This window comes from Coloeus monedula, assembly GCF_965178545.1.
Source record: "Coloeus monedula genome assembly, chromosome: 1".
In the NCBI taxonomy this organism is placed as follows: domain Eukaryota; kingdom Metazoa; phylum Chordata; class Aves; order Passeriformes; family Corvidae; genus Coloeus; species Coloeus monedula.
Genome location: NC_138781.1, coordinates 61,514,904 through 61,535,408, shown reverse-complemented (window position 1 = coordinate 61,535,408; position 20,505 = coordinate 61,514,904). Strand labels below are relative to the sequence as shown.

The 20,505-nt window shown below is 43.4% G+C and overlaps 1 protein-coding gene across 1 annotated transcript in view; it reads right to left on the bottom strand.

Annotated features, from left to right (window-relative positions):
* Positions 1–20,002, bottom strand: part of ITGA9 (integrin subunit alpha 9) — a gene marked incomplete at both ends in the record, with an annotated part of 234,473 nt that extends 214,471 nt beyond the window's left edge. Inside the window, 4 exons of the mRNA XM_082281815.1 lie at positions 4,120–4,243; positions 10,211–10,317; positions 11,554–11,681; positions 19,836–20,002. Of these exons, the coding sequence (XP_082137941.1) occupies positions 4,120–4,243; positions 10,211–10,317; positions 11,554–11,681; positions 19,836–20,002 (526 nt within the window). The remainder of the gene's footprint in view (positions 1–4,119; positions 4,244–10,210; positions 10,318–11,553; positions 11,682–19,835) is intronic.
* Positions 20,003–20,505: the final 503 nt, after the last annotated feature.

Sequence of the window (20,505 nt, the reverse complement as noted above, 5' to 3'; positions counted from 1 at the left end):
TTGAAGTCTGGGGTGACATTCACTTTCTTCCAGTCTTCAGGCTCTCTTTGCTTCAATCTTCACTGCCAAGGCCAGTGACATTTCACAAATGGAAATGTAAGCACAGAGGCCCAAACACCTCAGACATTGGGGCTGTTTGAGAATTTAAAGCTCTAGTGACACAGAGGAGAGATCAGCACACCACATTTCAGGGGGAATCAAGACAGATGTAGTCCTCCCCAAGGAGCCAACAGCCCAGCAGAGATAGACACTGGGCTCCTGGATTTCAGCCTAACCCCTTCAGCACAAAACTACCCCTCCTTGTCTGCCCCCCTAACTCCCATCTGCAGTGATGTACACCTGCCTCCACACCCAAGCAAGATTCCTTTCCACACATGCACCCATGGCCAAGGGGTGCCACCTGTCCTGGATGGTCACATCCCAGCATCACAGACTTCTGTCTGCTCCCTAGAGCCAGTCTGCTCCTCCCAAGCAATGGATGAGCCCAAAAGGGATGAAAACCAAGATTGCTTCTACCTCGCTTCCACTTTAGTGCACAGTAGTGACACCTGTCACTCATACAACATAGCCAGCCAGCCATCCATGCAGTGAAGCAATCAATTAGATGGAAATTGTGCAGTTATTGCATCATCTTACAGTTTTTGTACACCTGAATAACAACCTTTGCATGAGGTTAAATTAATTGTTTCTGCATAGCTCCAGGCAATGACTGCAGTCAAGGACAAATTTGTTGTTTCTACACTTCTTCATTCTTTCTTGTCTGCCTGCTGACTGCTGTGCATTCCTGATTACAGAGACTGTAGGCCACAAAACTGCTGCAGCAACAGCTGACAGCAAAGCAGCATGATGAGCCTGAGTCTGGAGGAGGTTGCAGCCTGTGCAACTTCGAAGATGTCCCATGAATAACACATACAGAAAAAAGAGAAGAAGATGCCAGTGGTTTGTAGCCAGGATGATCTCAGATTAGAAGAGGAGTGAGACTGAGGAAGGAGTTATTGAATAAAACAACACATAAACGAAAAGAACAAGCTTTGACATGGAACAATTCTGAAGGTAAACGCCCCTGAACTTTTTCTTTGAACAAAACTCTCTGCCAGTCTCTAAGCAAACTTCAATGCCATAACATAAGCTAAGCTACAAAGTGCAATAAAATAATCTATCATCCTCAAAGACGTCAAGTATCACATGCACTGAAAGCTTTTTGTTTCCTATCTTACAGTGTTTCACTATTCTAGGAAGAAACAGTAGTAATCTTTCTGACCTAGCACTGTGATACTGAGTTTCCACCACAAAGCAGGGATGTTTTGATGGCTCCTCGGAAACCAAATGTGGTTTGGACCTGTGGGAAAAATTACTTTTCCCTTTGGAGGCAAAGCATATGAGCATGTGCTGTTTCCCTTATTCAGTAACCAAAGGGACCATTAGTCTTCCCCACTTCTACCACCAATTCTTACCACAGAGGAGTAGGAATGCATTCCAGCTCTACCCATCAGCTGAACTGTCTCACAGTACACAGAGCCATCCTTCTTTACAAACTGAATGCATTGGGAGAATGAAGAGGCAGCTCCCTTTTCTGGAAATCCATTAAAACTATGGGAAAAATAACCAATTGAAAGTATTGCCTGGAAAACCATGGCTCCATATGTCAGCCATGTCCACAAAGGACATCCAGCTCATCTAAACCAGATTAGTACCTACTCAGAGAGATTGTATTTAACGATTAGGCTTGCTGCTATGTTCAATTTATCTTTTAATTCCAGACTTCTGTCAGCCCTTTCAAGGAAACCAGGCAAGAATAAGATGGATTGAGACTACTATGATGTTGCACCAGTACCATCTAGTCAGGAAATTTCCATTTCCTCCATGGATGGAGACTGATGTGCACTCAGCTGCACCCTTCACCAGCTGCACTAAAAACGGGGCTTCTGGAAGCAAGCATGCTACTGCCTACCCCTATTTGCACATGGTGTGATCTAGAGAAGGCTGAGACACTGGAATCTTGTCAGGCAAAGGCATGTATCCTAGTGCAGAGTTTGCAGCCACAGGTCTGATAGCCTCCCAGCAATGGCCACAGAGGCTGTCAGTGTAGAAGCACTTCAGACTCGATGCTTTGCGCTAGCCATTCATCACTGTCAGTGGAGGAAAATTTCTTCTGCTCATTCCAGAAACTGAAGGAAAGAAGTTACAAGGATGACTGAAAACTTACTTCATAGAAACCTTAAACAATGAACTCCTCTGTGTGACACACCACAGCTATCTCTCTTGGAGCTAGTTTTATTGAAATTTAAAGGATCAGGAGTAAACAAATGCAGCCATTCCTTGTGACACTGTGATTTCTGTCTGATGGGGCAGGGGGGCCGGGTGGAAATCAGTCCCAAACTTTCAATTTTCACTTTACCAAGCAGTGAAATTAAGCCAGCATAGTTCTGCATCAACCCTGCCAACTTTCCACTGGCTGCTTTACGTGTACTAGGCCCACACATTCTATTTTCTAGCAATTCCTGGCAAATATCCTGTCAGATTAACAGCAGTTTTACTCCAAAAACATGACACATAGATAAACAGAAGTGATTCTTCCCTTCCAGAAACCACATCCCCACCATGGCTTCAGGCAGTGCAGGAGCAGTAACACAGGCTCAGAGGGAGCCCCATCAGCATCCCTGCATGTGCACATTGTCCATAAAATTAATATCAGATGATTTGTGGTATATGACATCAGTGTGAGGCCTTATCCTAATTTTGCTGACAGTAGCAAGGAGGGCAGGGAGGCAGGGAAGGACAAATACAGTAAGACAGTGCTCACAACAGGAAGGCTTACATAGCTTATTTGTACTCTGCTGCACAGCAGCTAGCATGGCTGGGACAGGTCCCTCAAAACTTCTCACATATGAAATAATGACCAATTTCAGGGCAGGGAAACAGTGCACAAGTGTATGCCATCTCCAAAGATGTGTGGGTTTGCAATGGCAGATTCCCAAGTAAAGCCCAGAGGGAGGTGAGGAGCGACCTCAGAAGAGTGAGCATGAGACAGACACAGTTCTGTCACAGGGCTGGCTTTACAGGCTGAGCTAGGACATGGCCACTCAACAGCAACAGAGAAACTTGCCAGGACATTCACTGCCTTATCCCTCTCCAACTTACTAATGTCAGCAGCAAGCCTGCTGCTGGCTGCTGCCAGCTTTGGACAGGAGGGCAAAGAGTTAAAAGCAAATAAGTAAAATCAGAGGTCTTGCCCACAACAAACCCTGTGCTGTGTTTTGTCCTCCAAAGTCCCACACTTCCTTAGGCTCCTACAGTGAAGAAGTGAAAGAAAGGAGGAAGCACGGGTGCTTTCCCCAAAATGTTCCTCTCAAGGCCAAGAATCTTAGGAGATGCCCTATCTTCTACCAAACAATACACTTGTGCCTCTAGTTCAGTTAATTGCTCTTGGCCAAGGAGACTCTGTCTTTTGAAGTCTTTAAAAACAGAAACATGATATAAAAGTCTCACATATGCACTAGAGAAGGAGAAATTAAAATGATGGCACATGGGATTTGGTGCAGAACCAAAAGGCACAGCCACCCATGGCTCAGAGCTGGAGCACTCCCTCTGCATCCAGCTCAAACCCAGACTTTAACACAGCAGCAATTTAATATAAATTGTTGCAGAAGTACCCCAAAGTGAGGAAAGTAACCCTTTTCCCTGTCCCACATCCAAATCCTCTGATAAATGACAACATAAAAATGAAAGTGTTTTCATAAGATAGGCAAATTGGTTCATGATTGCAATATAATTGAGGATTTTTACTCCATGTCACAGTGAGGCATAAGAGGCCAAGCTCATATAAATATCTTCTCATTATTTACCTAAGTGGAGAGCTGCTGCCTCAAAACACAATACAGAAAGTTTTCTTCCTCCAGTAAAGTGCAACCATGCACTTTAGCAGTCACAGAACCTGTTCAGTCATTGTGCTACTCTCCCAACTTCATTCAAAACCCAACTGCCACCACAGCTGCGCTGCAAGGCAGCCACATGTTACAAAAGAAAAAAAGAAAAAACCAAATCAGTAGTGAAGGTTACTGTAGTAGTAGAAGTGTAGCAAGGGACATTATAAGCATCACTGCTGGCCTGACTCCTTACCTTCATAGCAGGGCAAGAGCTTCCTCCCTTTGGACTGCAGGTCAGGAGGAATAATGTTGCAGAAGCCATGGGGCAAGATGTACTCTGTCTCATAGTAGATGTTCTTCCAGCGGTGTGCACATGCCTAAACAGATCATACAACATGGGTTATTGGCCCAGAGACACAGGAGATCACTCAGACCAAGGCAGAGCATGCCTGAACAGTCAGCATCACCTTCACCCCACAAACCAATTGTATTCTCCTTACATTCCACCATTTCTAGATAAAGTATTTCTCATTGTCAGCTTCTGCAGCTCAGGCCATTGTCTAACCTGGCAGCTCAGATCTCAGCCTTCACATGTATATAACTAGAAAAAAAAGAGGTCTCAGAGCCTATGCTGGAGATTTCAAAATCTCTGACTGTGCATGAATCCTCACAGACAGCAAAGCTTTTCTGACTTAAGATGCACTAACACAACCCAACAAAGCCAGAAAAAGGTGAAAAACAGGAATAAACTGAGAATACTTAGAAGGTTACTAAGACCATATTAGAAGGTTAAACCACCAGAGAACACATGTGTGAGTCAAAGGTTGGTTTCCACTGGGAAAGGCAGCTCTGTGTTCTGGTGACAGATGTGCTGAGCTTTGCTTATTGCTAGTGAATTTAAGTGAAAATGCCAAGGATTTTGTAGCAGCAAGAGTGGCAACATTAGCCAATGTGCAGACAAGCTGCAGAGCTTTATAGTGAAGAATGAGATCATCCTGAAAAGCCAGACTCACCAAGACACTTGCTCAGTGCAACTGCCACACACAGGCACATACGCAAGCAATGTAGAGCCTGGTTCACACCTTCCCAGAACCCATTTGCTCCAAAAAAATTAACACTGCGTTGCTGCCAGCCAAACCACAAGTTGCCTTCTGCTCAGGATTTATTTGGAATAAAAGAAAAGGAAATGTGAAACAGCAAGGGCTTTGAACTTAGCACATGCCTGACTATATCTCCAGCTGGTCTGAGTCTACACTGAAGTCACTGTAGATGTGTCAATTTATGTCATTTAAGGCTTAACCCCATGCCAACAGAGCAAGCCTTTATGCCACAAATCATCTCCTCCACATGCTTTCAACTTTTTCTGGAGGCTTTGCATCAACCCTCCTCATGAACCCCATATTTGACCCCATCCTCCCCAGATGAGATACCCTCTGTCTTCCATTCCTGTGTGCTACCCTACTTTTCTGCCTCAGCACCTCAGAGCTGCCCATCAGAGAATCTCAACATTGTTAAAAATTATATCCATCCATAAAGCAGGCACAGCTGTGTCACCTCTCCACTAAAGGACCTGGGAAGTGTATCAACCACTGGAAAGCTCAAAATTCAATCCAGCCATCAATAGATTTCAATATACTTATGTCCAGAAAGACATAAATAGTTAATACTATTCTCACAGAGCAAAATCAGTTGTGCAAAAGCCTCTCTACTGTTAGCAGTGCTGCATTGGAGTTTGATATTTATTGCTTTCCTAATTTCATGTACTCAAGAAGAGGCACATATTTCCACATATGGCTATCACAGAGGGACTGTGAGGGACTCTGGGGGCCGCAGAAAGTTTTGCATAACACTGCATGCTGCAGGCTGCCACCTGTGATGCAAAGGATCTTTCCGAGGGCACTCCACTCCACAGCCAAATGCATGTGAGAAGTACAACAAAAAGCAGCTTTGGAGACTCTAGTATGCACTTTAAGGAGGTTCAGTTATGATTTCCATCCCCATGCACTACTCATTCAAAATTCAATGGCAACAGACAACTGACATGTGAAACACTCATTTCCAGCAAAACCAGGAAATAGTTTCTCTCCTGATGGATCCATGTTGTGAGCACAAATATACACATGCACAACCCTTGCAAAGACAATGCCATAAAGACACATACAATTAAAGCAACAGTCAATCCCAACTCTGGATATAAACTCAACTGGAAACAAACCAAGAGTATTTCTTAAAATTTTGGAAAGATAAATGATTGTGGTATTGTAAATTCCTTGATATTTCTTATCTCAGAAACTGCAAGACACTCACGTAAATTAACCTACTAATCTCTCTCAGAAGAGTACAAACAATGGAGTCAGGGAGAGCAGCAGCATTTCATCACAAGCAGGTGGCTTTGCTCAGGAGTGAGGTGCAGAGGCCAAGAAAGATAAAATAATAAAAGGAGAGAAAAAGCTGCTGCTGGATAAGAAGTATGTTCAAAATCAGCTGGAGGCTATGGGATCAGTCTAGCAATTCTGGGCACACTTAACCAATCTGTTAAGACTTGGGTTAGTGACCACTCTTCTGTACCTTCATCGTGATGTCTATTCAGGCGCACTGTAGTTCACCACTGACTGCCTCAGTCTGCACAGCTTCAAGGGATGAACTCTCCTTGGTTACCTGAGTCAGGGCTTCCCCAGACTTCCCTGTGCCAAAGCTACAGAATTTGACATTTTCCCAATGAACGGAGCCCAGCAGCTCCTCTTTCTCCTCAACACTCATTTCTCTGCAGCCAGCCAACCAGCACATTTGTCTCCCTGCCATGACGCATCTGCTTTTAGTTTTTCTGTCTTCCCAAAAGCATTTAGAGTCAACTACAGTTCACTGTTGCTGTATGTTGCCGGGGCAAGGTGATGTGCTACCAAAGGTGGCTGCAGGCTTCCTTCTTTGACAGCAACAGCACACACCTGAAGAGGTCTTTGGAACAGAAATGACTCACCTGAATTTGAGGCAATTGCAAACAACTGACAGCCTATGCACCCTACTTTAGATGAAAGCTATAGGTAGGTCCCTGTGCAATAAGGAAACCATCAGTACACTTTGGTGCTCAGCAGCTGCTGCTGGGGTAGAGGTTCCAGCTCTACCACAGAACAGGGAGAAATGATGCAAACCCTTGAAGAAAAATAAAATGCTTCTGAGCAAAGCAAGATGAGATATCTATTGATGGCTGACACTGCATTACCACAATACGATGAATAGGCCATTTCAGAACTGCTGACACTTGGCTCTTTTGCATACTGTTGCAGCCACAGGCTTTGCTCCACAGGAAAAGCAACACAATGACAGAAGTGACAGGTATTTAGGAAGAGCAAGACTGAAGGATGTGGCTTAAATCACAATGCACTGTCCCTGGTTCCTCTCCCAACAAAAGTAAAAGGAGGAATTTTACTGTTTCAGTTTGGAAAGAGTGGGCAATCTCAGGTGTATTATTGCAGTACTGAGATTAATGCAAAGACTGACTGATCGTATATCTAAGGACAAGAAGTTTTATTATTTAATCTTATTCCCACATTTGTTTATATCCTCACTGTTTGATGCTTTACTATTTAGTCTGTCACACAAACACCAAATTCTGGTTTACCAACATCCTGGCACAATATGGGCTCAAACAAAATCCACATTTTACCAAACACCAGCTAAAGACCTCTGGCATGCTCCTCACCTTCCCTACTGCCCCTTGCCACTGAAGCTGGTACTCTTATAAGGCAATTGGGGAACGCTGATAAGAAAAAAATTTAGGTCACTAAAAGCAGCTTCAAAGCAAAAGTAACAACTTCTTTGTACAACCCACAGTTAAACTGTGGGACTAGTTAATCTAACACAGAATGTCAAGAGCATGAATATTTCCCACAGGCAACTACACTTGTTTATGGAAATAAACCCAATCCATCCAGGGCTATTGACCAGAAAGATATTACTCTGACTTAAAGGAATCCCTGGAAGAGATGCAGTAAATGGAGTTGTAATGTTTGACAATATCTACACACTCCTAACTAAAGAAACGCACTCATGCTATCTTGCAATTTTTAAAAACAACCTAAAAATTTGGCAAATACAGCCAAAAACACATCTCAGAACACCAGTTTTTCAAATGGGCTTCAAAGAAAAGCTACATTTTAAAGAAATACTAATCCTTAAAACTAGAAGTCCACATGTATTGAAAACCATCTGTGGCAAAGTCATGAAACTTTTTCAGTTAAAAGTTCTCAGAACAGAGAGCAACAATGACCTGAAACATCCAGGTAATATCCTTTCACAAAGGAATCTGTATGCATTCATTTCAGGCTCTGTTTACACACAGATGCACACAGACATATAATTAGTAGCGTGACTTTGGTAATAAATAGCAATGAGAATTATATAATTAAATATCCTCCAGCATCTGGACATGATCTACTTGGTGAGGCCAGCATAATTTTGTCAAATGGCTGGGTTAGGATTGTTTTAAATCAGTGTCACTTGTGGAGACATTTTACCAGCCTAAGCTGCACTGAAATAAGCACACCACCGGGTGCATATTTTGCTTTACCTACATTTCACTTTTAACCTGCTTTATGTGTGAAATTTCTACTCCCTCAACCCTAATCTAAGATCACCCATATCTCTCACCCCTGTAGCCTCCATTCAGCCAGCCAGCATCCAGCTTGGCAGTTGCTTGGCTTTTTGCCCCACCAGCATTCTGTTCAATTACTGCTTCTATCTAGGGAGATGACCCCTAAGCATCAGCCCCAACCTGTTTCCCTTTGAACCAAAATACAAAAACCCACTATTCTTAAGATATTATTATTACCAAAAAAAAAAAAAATTAGCCTTGCCTAAAAATGTATGAACAACCTTCTAAAAATTAATTAGGATGAATTTGTGTATTTGAGCCTGAATACTGGCCAGTGAAAAGGATGCTGTGTCTCAAGGTAGTGTTACCTCAATCACTGCAAGTTACTTCTCAGTTGTTACATGCAACTGAGCACACATATAGCTCAAGATACACCTTGAAAATATTAAATGCTTGCACTATCATGAATGCCTTAATTTTGTGCTCTTTTGTACATGTTTACAGTGTATTTTATTTATGTCCCTCTTTCTCCCCTCCTCCTCTAGTCCTGAACACATTTTAAACATCCAAGAAAAGTAAAGCTAGCCCCTATAACACTGACAAGGTATATACCAAGAGAGACGGGGGGAAAAAATATCACAGTACTGTGACAGAAAGGTATCAAACCTACCTGTTCTCCCACAGGGAATTTGGTGCACAAGGATTTGGGGCATAAGCACCTGGACTCTAAGCACATATTATAAAAAGGTCTTTGAGGGAAACAGGTTTGTCCTCTGGCCTTTTACAGATGGTTGGCACAGTAATCACTGCATAAGATCTTTCTTACTAGCCACTTTTTGACAGCTGGATGCTACATACAAGGGCAGTCCTATATATCACTGGAAGGATAGGGCCAACTTAAAGTTTCCTACTCATGAACAGGGCTGTTTAGAATTAGACTGCTGTCAGGGTTACCCTGATACAAGCTTGACATTTGCTTGCCACATATAATATGCATAACATTTTGTTGCAAATTTCTTTTTATTTCTGTTAATTTCCCTGCAGACACACTCAGGCAGACAGTCAGAACCCAACCATGGATGTATATACAGGCAGTGATTGGTCAGAATGTAAAATACCCATGCATTCTAGAAAGGGTTTTGCCCAGGACTCTTTACAATAACACAGAAAAAGTTTTGTTAAGAAATATTGTACATGCTAAGGATTGCATCTGCTCCCCTTGTCTTGTCTATGTGCATAGTAACCACATTGAAGACAATAAGTCAATCCACACACAATTAAGACATCTCTATTTGCAACTCTTCTACCTTGTTAATAGGAAATTAATATAAATAAATGAAAAATATGGCAACAAAGACTAATTTTACATTTTTCCTTATAAGTTTTGAGACACAATTCATGTGCTCAAGGAAAATGTATTGCGTTCGTAATTCCTACTTAAACACAGGCAAATTACAAAAAGAATAAATTAGTAGATACCTCTCAGACAAATTGTATTTATTCAGTTCAAAGATATAAACCCTCAGATTTAGGAGGAAGTCCTTGGCTGACGCAAGTCAGGTGTGATGGCTTGGAATCCTCCTTCTATAAATCACGTCTTCTGGCTGGGGCTCACTTCTGCTTGAAGAAATGGACTACAGAATCTGCTGCCTCTTACTCTGGACTCCATCAGTTACTGCCAAACACAATCCTGATGTGCTTAGTCAGGCAGCAGCTACAGTTTTAATGAGATCAAAGAAAAGCACGGACTTACCAGCACACTTCCACCAGCCTTTGGCTGTCTAGCTAGGCTCACACCCATCCATTCATCATCTCTGTCTTCCTTACAGGTCTTTCCACAGAGCATGCCCCGAGAATTGCCTACAGAAAAAAAGGGAAAGGCAGCAAGACAAGGAGACATGAGTTTTAAATACCTACCAAAGAATCCTGGCAAGAAAAGAGATTGCCCATCAAACATCTGACGATGCTTTTCTTTTCCCCTGCATCCTGATTATTAGTACTTGAATGCATTAACTGGGGCAATGTTCTCACTCTTAAGTGGCAGAGTACACATACACAGCTGAGGACAGACCCTGTTCCCAACAGGCAGCAGCTATTACATTATGTCCACAGCTCTACTTAAATGAACGATCAAGTCAGTGGGAGAGGTATCAGATTGCCTCCTAAATGCAATCTTGAAAATGAGATTGGGGACACTTAAAAAAAAATGAGGCTGAAATCTGTAGTCCTGTCAGGCAGCATTCATGAATCCATGACAATTTATAATCTGGTAGCAGGACAAACCACTTAGCCAAAACCCTGTTTTAACACATGTAAGCCTCATAAACAGAAATTCTACTTAGTGTAGGTATGAAAAGATGAACAATACAAATATGCCTTTTTTTATAGGCAGAGAAAGCAACATGTCACCAAGAAAACCAGAATATTAAAATGCTTCAATCTTTATCATCATTATCCAGCATGAAGTTTTAGATCATAATTTGACTTTAGGCGTCCACCTTCCCCTGCCTCAGACAGTACATTAGAGTAACTGAAGTCAACCCTGATCCCATTCAATAGCATACCCGTGGTCTCACTGAGACCACTTTAGCACAAAAAGTAAACTCAAGAAATTATTTGCTGCATTATGAGGGAACCCATAGATCACCACATTACTAATAACCCCACATATCATGAGCCCATCACTGCATTGCCTGGAGTTATCTCATACACTGTTTACTTCAGCACTGCCTGGAGCAGGCAGTAGCACTCCAAAACACTTACAAACTCACCAACATGCTGAAAAGTCACACTGAAGCAGGTGAAGAAAAGACAGCAGCTTAGCTTAAGCAGGGAAAAACCCACATTTACCTGGTTGCTCCCTGGAAAGAGCAAGCAAGGCCACTGGGAGGACACCAGCACAACTGGGATGTTATTTTGTAATGCTGAAGAGAATGTGACACTTTTGCTACCAGTGTTCAAAATCCAACAGGAAAGGCTGATGGCTCCCTCTCAATATTTCGGGGCCAATTTGAAATTGGCAGAAAGATTGCTAGCCACGTGGTTTGGATTTTTTTTGGTTGCCTCCTGCTGTCCCAAAGCATTATAACTACCCACCTCTCCCCATATCCAGTTCTGTGCATCTTCTGTCAGGATTGGTATGGACTCGACATTTAAACACTGCTCCTGGGGACTGAACAGAGGTGCTGTATTTAGATTCTGCCTTGGGAGCACCAACCAAGACCCTGAAAACCAAAAGCAAAGCAATAAGTGATTAATTTCAGGTGGAAAGAAAAAAACCAACAAACACCACCAAGGCTCACATTGCCAGAGCTTCCTTCTTAAAAGCACTTTTCTCAGCAACCTTCTAAAACAATGACACTGATTCATAAACTGAAAACACCACACACAATAAAGGCATTTTTCCACAGTGAAGGAATTTCCACAAATATTTTTAACAAATTAGATTTCCATTAGGATTTTACCACATTTAAAATGGCACACCCTCACCACACACCTCCCAAAGGCATTTAGGAAAGCATTAGGATGGACAACAGCATCTGCATCCATTTTTTCCTCAGTTTTAGCTACATCCCTATCAGTCCAGAACTGATACACCCACAAGCAGACAAAATCTGAACCTGGATTCTTGCCAGCCTGCCCAAGATTTGTAAGTTTGTTTAGAAAGTAGAGGCACCCCATTCTCAGAACACTTTATATAATTATGTCTTTAAAAAACAACAGCAAAAAACCCAACCAACAATACAAGCAAATCTCTTCCACAATACATTGCTACCACCCAATATTTATCCTTAAGGCTGTGAAGACTTTACCTGGACTATTTATCCCACATGAGATCTAGTGTTTCTGGGAAGCACCAATGGCCTGCTCTGACCACAGGGTTACCCTTGAAAGAAAGATGGTGAGCACTTTTTAATCACTTGTGTTAGGATCTAGTTAAACTCTTTAACAAACAGACTTCTATCTTCTCATGCCCTAAGGGATGCTTTTTGAGGAGGATTACAAGGGAAGCACAAGTATTAAAGGAGTCCTTTCACTGCTTCCTCATTAAAGGGACAATCTTTCTCAAGTGGTTGTGACCCCACACCTGGGTAGGTGAGGAGGAGGAGAGAGGTTAAGCAGGAGAAGAGCAGCTCCAAGGAGGGCACTGGGGAACACTAGGTAACTAAGTAACAGTTCTGCAATGCTCTTGCACTGTCACTCAAGACAGAGCTTCTGAATGTAAAAAAATCCTCACTAAAATTAAGCCCAGGGCTGGAACTAAGGGCAACCATCTCTAAAAGGCTAAGCCTCCAGCAGTCCCCTGTGCAGACCCAGGCTGCTACCTGGGAGGCAGCAGCTGACCAAGAAGACACTGCTCTTGGTTTAGGCACTAAAGAGTTACTGGTACAGTCAGTCTGCATACACAACTCTCCCATTCACAGGTGGACAGCCCAGCACCAACCCCAAAATAGATGCTTTCCCTGTGTTAAATAACGTTTCCTTCACCCTCCAGTCTAAAGTTCCATACCAACCACCACCGATCACCACCATCGCAGTACACACGGGGAGACCCAAGGCACAAGGTGTGCACCTGTCCAGGTTCAACCTGAGTCGTCCAGAGGAGCTTCTCCTGCATCAGAGCCTCATCTATAAACAACAGCAGCCAATCTTCCAGCCAACACACTCCGCTGGATGCAACAAAACTGTCTTGTGGCAGTTGATACACTTAAAAAATATGAGAAACCCCTATGTTAAGTGACCATTTTCTCTGAAGTTTTATAGGCTAAACTGTATCATTTGGAGAATTCTGATGGAATTGCACTCCGGCACTCTACAACACACATCATGTTTTCACAAGTGAAAAGAATTAATGTCCAAAATACTTAAATTGCTAAAACCTACAAAGGCTGCACACTTGGGGAGCAAGTGCAAAGGAGCTTGAAAAATAGCTCTAAATGGAAATCCTACTAGGCAGGCAGCAGATATAAATCAAATGCCAGTCATTTCATTTACACAGGCAATGAATGCATAACATTCACTTACTGACATTCATGAGGTCTAACAAAAATAAACAGTACTAGCTTGAAGAGTTACAGGTTCAAACTGCAAAAGGAAAGACCATGTTTCTATGACCTGTTATAACAATAAGATAACATAGGTCACATTGACTTCCAGTTTAAAAGAGGTTTTGCTCTAACCTAAGAAAAGTAAATATGATTTAGCAACTAGTGCACAAGATACCTTGGGCTGCAACATGAAAGACAGACACAATGGAGCCTAAATTACAAAGACTTTTCATTTCTCTTTAAAGACATGAATGGGAAAAATTGGTAATTAAGAATTTGAGTAGGCTACTGGCATAGATAATATTGCTGTCTTAAGCAACTGTACTTTTCAAAAAGAAAATGTCCATTGCCATTTCTTCATGTGGACTGAGCAGAAGGAAGCAGCCAGAGACATGTGCCAAAGGCAAATCTATTTTGGATTGTCCTGAATGCGTTCTAATTTGATATTTCACATAAAGCACACAGTATGTCATCTTAGGATCTTGTCTCATTCTTTCACTCTTCACTCTTCACCTAGCACCCAGCAGCTGAAACCTTTGCAGAGCTCCTGTTTCATCTGGCATGATCCATGCTCACATATGCCCTAAGATGGTTACCTTCAGGGAAACAGGAGGTATTCTGTTGGTTCACATGTGTTTTGGTTGGTATTTGTTACATATCAGTTACTTTAATTTTATTCAAAGGTTTGAGACCAGAATACTTCCTTTGTCAACAAAAAGACTTGCTCATTCTTTCACTAGCTTCTGTATGTAATGCTTTAACTGTTGTAAGAAAGTCACCCATTTAACTATCATGAGACTTTTCAGGAGACCTGGATAGAAGACTCATTTCCATCTAAATACTTTGGGATCCCTGGAGCAAAAAAACCCACCTGTTTTTTATCTCCTCTGCATCTTTAAAACACCTTTGAAATCTTTTGCAATGTCTATCAAAGAGCACTGCAATCAGAGAAAGTGCTTTTTCTCTGCTACTATATCAAATCAGAAATACATTTCAAAACAAAGTCTTAGAGTCCAATACAGTCTTCTTTCATCTCAGTGCTGTGGATTCTTGCCTGGCATAAACACAGAAGATATAAATACAGCTAGCTGAAGTAAAACTTTCCAACATATTCCAAATAGTTTAAACACCTCTTGTTTAAAATGACTGATTTTTGTGGTACAGATTTCCAATGTTACTATACGACTACTTGGGCTGTCAGCAAGCAAGCACCAGCAGTTTTCCAGCCTTTTGCCAAAAGGCTTACTGTGTGAGTAATACTCTCTGCAGAGATTATTGATAAGTGCAGCTTCTCACCACAACCATACTATTCTGTGGGAAGCCCCTAGAATATTAGTAAGTAGCTGCATGAAGATTCCCTGAAGGGGAAACCCCATCAAGAGAAAAGAGCTTACTTTCTATGCAGAAAGGAAGAGAACCAAGAACAGGAGGAGTGGAGTTTGGAGCCATTTTAGCCATTTTCCTTGAGGTACACAGAAATCTGTAAGCAACAGCCTCATCCCACTGGCTCTGTGAAAAAAATCATTGGGGTTTAAACCAAAATAGGGAGCAGTAAGCAGAAAGGCCACTTAACTTTCTCTTCTTGCATTCATACGCATACTATCAAGAGCAAACATCTTCATCTGTATTGAGAAAACTATGCAGCTGCATGGCTGGAAACCATACCACTGAAGGAGTTGCAGCAGCCAATTTTATTGGATGACAAGAAGCTTTCCTGGTCACAGACAAATTCACACCTCCTTAAAATTACTTCCTGAAGAATAAGTACCAATCACTTCCCTGGTGATTGACCCCCAGGACATACAGATTTGGAAATTAAGTGTTGCATTTAACAGAAGGAATAGTGAGCAAAACTGCAGAGCTGACCGGTGGCTAGAGATGCCAAGCACATTAAGCATCAGCGTACAGCACGCCAGCAGTGACTAGACAATCACAGTTTAAAGACTGAGGACTGTAGGTACCTCACCTCACTGCAATGTTAAGTGGCAGGGGAAAAAAGTCTTTAAATATCCTCACATACCACAGCTCATTTCAAAAGCAATACCAGAGAAGGGTGCCCTACCATCATATCCCAGTTGAGTTTCTCCCTTTTAGAAAGGTCTCTGTTACTTGCAAAAAAAAAACCCCGTTACTTGCAATAAAACCCCATGTTTGATCCATTACGTGCAGAGCAAGAAGTGGGAGGGCTGGATGATCCATGACCAATGACAGCAAGCTCAGGTTCCTCAAAATTCCATGGCAGGATCTACAGTATCACTGTTTAGATTATGCACACAACACCCAGTTTTCACTGGGTCAGTCTGTTACCACACCTTTGATAAATAACATAGAGAATAAAAATGTTCAGCTCCCCTAAAATTGCTGAATAGAGCTTAAAGACTAAGCCGGCAAAAAAAAAAGAAGAAAGGATATAAAGGTATGCACATGGGATGATAAATGTGGCTGGAACCAGTGGAGAAACAGATAAAGAGGCCTACAGTGTTTTCTTGGACAAGTTATGTGCCCAAAGAAAAAGTTCAAGGAAAGGTCACCTTTACTATCGAAGCATTCAGTGCATACAATCACCAGAGACCCCTCTTAATAAACCTCCAGAATCATAAAAGGACTTTCAGAAGGAGGCAGATGCATGTAAAATAGTTCTAGGAAAGTGATGTTTATGTATTAGATAAGAAACATGTTTTAATGAATATATATGATTATGATAAATACCTTGTTGTAAAGTCTCACAATACATGCAGAACAAGGAGAGATCAGATGCGTGTCCTGCACAGATAAAGAATGCCTGCTTTCTAGTGCTTCAAATTGTATTAGAAAGTTTATTCTGTCTGATTTTGGAATCACCTTCCTTCTGCTAGCACACAAGTTTACGCGACATGCCAACGACACATACCCATCGGCTCAAAACGCAGATCAATGTTCATTATTTCAGCAGCAGTGCAAACCAGTGAAGAGCAGGGCTGAAGGAATGATGCAACAGGACAGAGGCCAGACTCATTCTTTATTGTAAAACTGGCAAGAGGACACCATGCAACTAAACTGACTTCATTACCTTTTCATGCCAGATCATTTTGCCAGACAAGATGAAATGGTCACCCTAGACTTGCTGAGAGATGGGAAGGTATCAGCAAGAAGGGGTCATAAGGACAGAAAGGGAGAGAGACTAAAGTAACATCTTATTCATTTAAAAAAAAAAGAAGAATCATAGATTTCAAATTATTAACACTTTTTATTGGGGCAAAAATTGATTTTTTTTTCTAACTGTCTGGGGTCGTTTCTTGGTTATTGTTTGAGTCCTTACTCCAAATTTCAAAATTATATCCAGAGAGCAGAAACACTTCAGCTTGTTCCTGCTCCAAAGCAACCAGCCACCTGGTTTCTTGCTGAAAATGGCAATGATGGGTAACTGAGAAAACCTGTCAAGATTTACAGCCATAAAACCCACTTAAGGAAGGAAAAGATGACATAGTCAGAAATACAATAACCTCAGCGCATCTGTGATGAGAAACCTTTCTTGAGATAAGAAAATGTGCAAAAACAGGTCAATGGAATCATCATTGCAATCAACTATTGCAGACAACATCAAAGGCACTGACTTGCTTCACTATTGTAGTGGTGGCTGACCACCCATATTCCACTATAATTTCTGTGTGCAGCAGCCTGACTATTCACGTTTATCTGGTGTAAGGTTTCATACCAAATATCCCCACCCCTGCTTCTTTTTGCATTCTACATGAATATCTGGCTCACATAAATCCTGAAGAATCACCAAACCCTGAACCAGTTTACTGGAAACCTGCAGGCCTAATGTAGGCAATACAGACAAGTGCCTTTGTGGTCTTGGAAAACAGAGTTGAAATACGGAAGACATGGCTATGAGATACCATCTTAACATGAATCAGTGACTATATATATTTATATATATACACACACACACAAATAGATTCACACACACCAACACATGGACAGGCTACCGAAAACAACACAGCTCTCATGATCAGAAGTACATTAGGTGAGTATTGCCTTCAAGCAATGAAGAGCAAGAGTTCCGTGAATACTTTCAAATGCTTGAGAGCATATTAACATATTAAACAATTTTAGATGGGCAGGAGCCCTATCAGCCTCAGATATGATCAATCACATTTTTGCAGGCTCACATAGTGCTAAACTCACCATGCAAGCCTTGAATGGCAAAATACAACTGTCTAAAGTTAAATTATTTTAACTACTTCCCACTGAGGTGCACAGACCAAATGGACATGAGAAAACTGAAATCACAGCTCTTCCTTGGGTGTATAAAAGTCAAAAGAAAAAAGAAAAAAAACTTGACACACAAAACCAAACAATAACCCTGACTTTTAAGAGAAACTTCTTCAGAAAACTGGAAGCAGGCTGCATATACTTTTAAGAGACATTCATTATTTACCTTTAGGATGCACACACACATTACAAGCACAACTGCACATAGCACACTAGAATCAAGGAGAGTGTAAAAATACTCTTCTCCCAAACTTTTTATCCCAGTGTCTGTTGGAAACAGGATTTTGAAGTACCCATGAAAGCAAACTTCCTGCTCCCTGGTCAAACAATGAAAGAGGAGCTTTCCCACCAGTGGTGACAATCCCACCCTCATGATTTCTGACAGTGCTGATGGCTGACCACATTAACCTGCTGTTAACCCTTCTCGGTGTTAGGCCTAACAACTTTTTTATTTAAAAGCATTTAATAATCTTAGATGTTGGTTGGTTTGGGTTTTCTTTTCTTCTGGGTGCTACAGGAAAGGCACCATGAATCAGCTCCATTTTCCAGAAAAATGGAGTTTATGTAACTTGAAATTTTAATTTTGAGCACCAGACTTGTAACAGATCCCTGGCTTCAGACAGATGCCCAACACTTGAAGTCCAGCATGTTTCTAAACAAAGTGGAGATATCTGCAAGAATCCTCCCTAGTCCACCTTCCCTTCCAAAAATATCACACCAGCAGGTGCTATCTGAAGATAAGTCATATTATCGATCAGAATGACAGATAAGAAGAAACAAATTCTACCACTTTTGTCCTACCTACTGCACTAGGTCAGCACTTCATTCACACCATTGTGAATCCCCAGCAACTTGAGTTGAATAAAAATTCATTTCAGCCTTCGCACCCTTCATTGACTCCTGACTAAGTTAAGCATTGCTTTAAACTGAGAGCTTTTCTTCTCCCAGTGTGCTTTTCCTCTAAGAAATCTTCTTGTAAGTCCATAAATTTGAATGCTCCATGGAAGCCACTATGTAGAAAGGCAGAGCATAGAACTACTTGTGAACTAAAGGGTGTGAAAGAAATTCATTTTTAAAGAACTGTAGGCCAGAATGAATACATTTATTTAAACCACAGTGCACCAAAGTTCTAACATCAACAGCTGAATATCTAAGTATAAAAAGATAAAGACATGCTTTGTGGACACTTACTGGCAGCAGTGGTTCCTACTCACATTAGAAGTGCACCAGATGACATCAGCTAGGTCCAGTTAAGAGAAATCACTTTTAATTCTAACAAAGAGCCTCTAACCCAGACAACAGACTATGGTCCAATGCTCTTTTCAGTCAACGGGAAAACAAGAAGCTTGTCAGTTTCACAAATTTTTGGATGCAGATAAACTTTCTATCATGGGCCTTCTTTTTATTTTTAAGTTACACAGACATTTCCTCTACGATTTGGAAGCGTCTCTTCAGCCTCCGAAGGAATTTTGCCCCCCGCCAGAGTGTGGGGAGTTTAGCTCCGTGGACGCTGAGCGCGCTGCTCTCGCTGGAGGTCACCGCTATTAGAAACATTTCCCATTAGCACGGCAAAACCCATCATCTTCCGTACCCCGTGCGCTTTTTCGTACCCAGTCAAGACGATGAGCTGCCTAAATATTTCCCGCGAGGAAGCGGGACCGAACACAGCGTCGAGACATCGGCCGCGGGCCGGCTGGGGCTTGAGGACAGTTAGGTCACAATGCCGAGCGCCGGCTGCCAGCCCGGAAAGGACATCCCCGTGTTAAAACGCCTCCCAGCGCGGGGCCCCCTGCTCACATCAGGGAAATCCCTCGTGCACAAGGGGCGCGGAGCCCACAACTCCTCACTCCACCGCACCCACACGAAGAGGTGAACCGAGCGCGGGGAGAGGCCCCGCAGCCAGGGCGGAGGCGCCCCTTTGCTGCACTTGCGAGGGGCTCGGCTCCTGCTGCCCCGCTGCGGGAGCTGCGGCTGCCGGGAGGGATGGATAGCCCGGCAGCGACCGCCCGGCCGCATCCCCGCCGCCAACCGCGCCCTCGCCGACCCCGGGCACACAGGGGCCGCGCTACTCACCACCGCGTGCTATCGTGGTAGTGCTGCAGCACCGAGTACCCAAAGAAGGAGCCGTTGGGACCCCGGAAAATCACGGGGCGACCCACGTCCACGTTGTAGGAGCGCACCACGGCCACCCACAGCAGCGTCCACAGCACCCGCGCTCCGCGCTGTCGCGCCTCCGGCATCCTGCGAGTCCCGAGACAGCCGCCCGTACCGGCGCCACTAAGCGCTGATCTCCGGCCCACCAAGCCCACGCCGCCCCCAGCGCCGACTCCGAGCTGGCGTGGCGGGCGCGGCGCTTTTGTGCCCGCCCCGCGTCGCGGCCCGGCCCGGCCCCGCCGCGCCCCTCGCCGCGCGAGCACCGCGCGCCCCTCCGCCTTGGCCGCCCGCGACGCCCGTGGCGCCGGCGCCCCCTGGCGGCCCCGGCCGCACCCGCCGTGCCGCGCCCGACCCCGCCGCCCGTGGGCCCCGAAACGCGGCATCCTCGGCTCTGCCGCCCGGCTCCTCCCGCCGCGGCACCCGCGCCTGCCCCGCGCGGCCCCACAGCCACCCCTCAGTGTCCCTCTCGTCCACGAAACTGCCTGTCAGCTGTGGCTTTCTTTCATTTTTCCACCTACTCCCGTTCTCGCGCAGCCCCGCCCCCCTCCCCCGGTCGTCGCCTGGAGGGGGAAGAGGGAAATCACGAAGC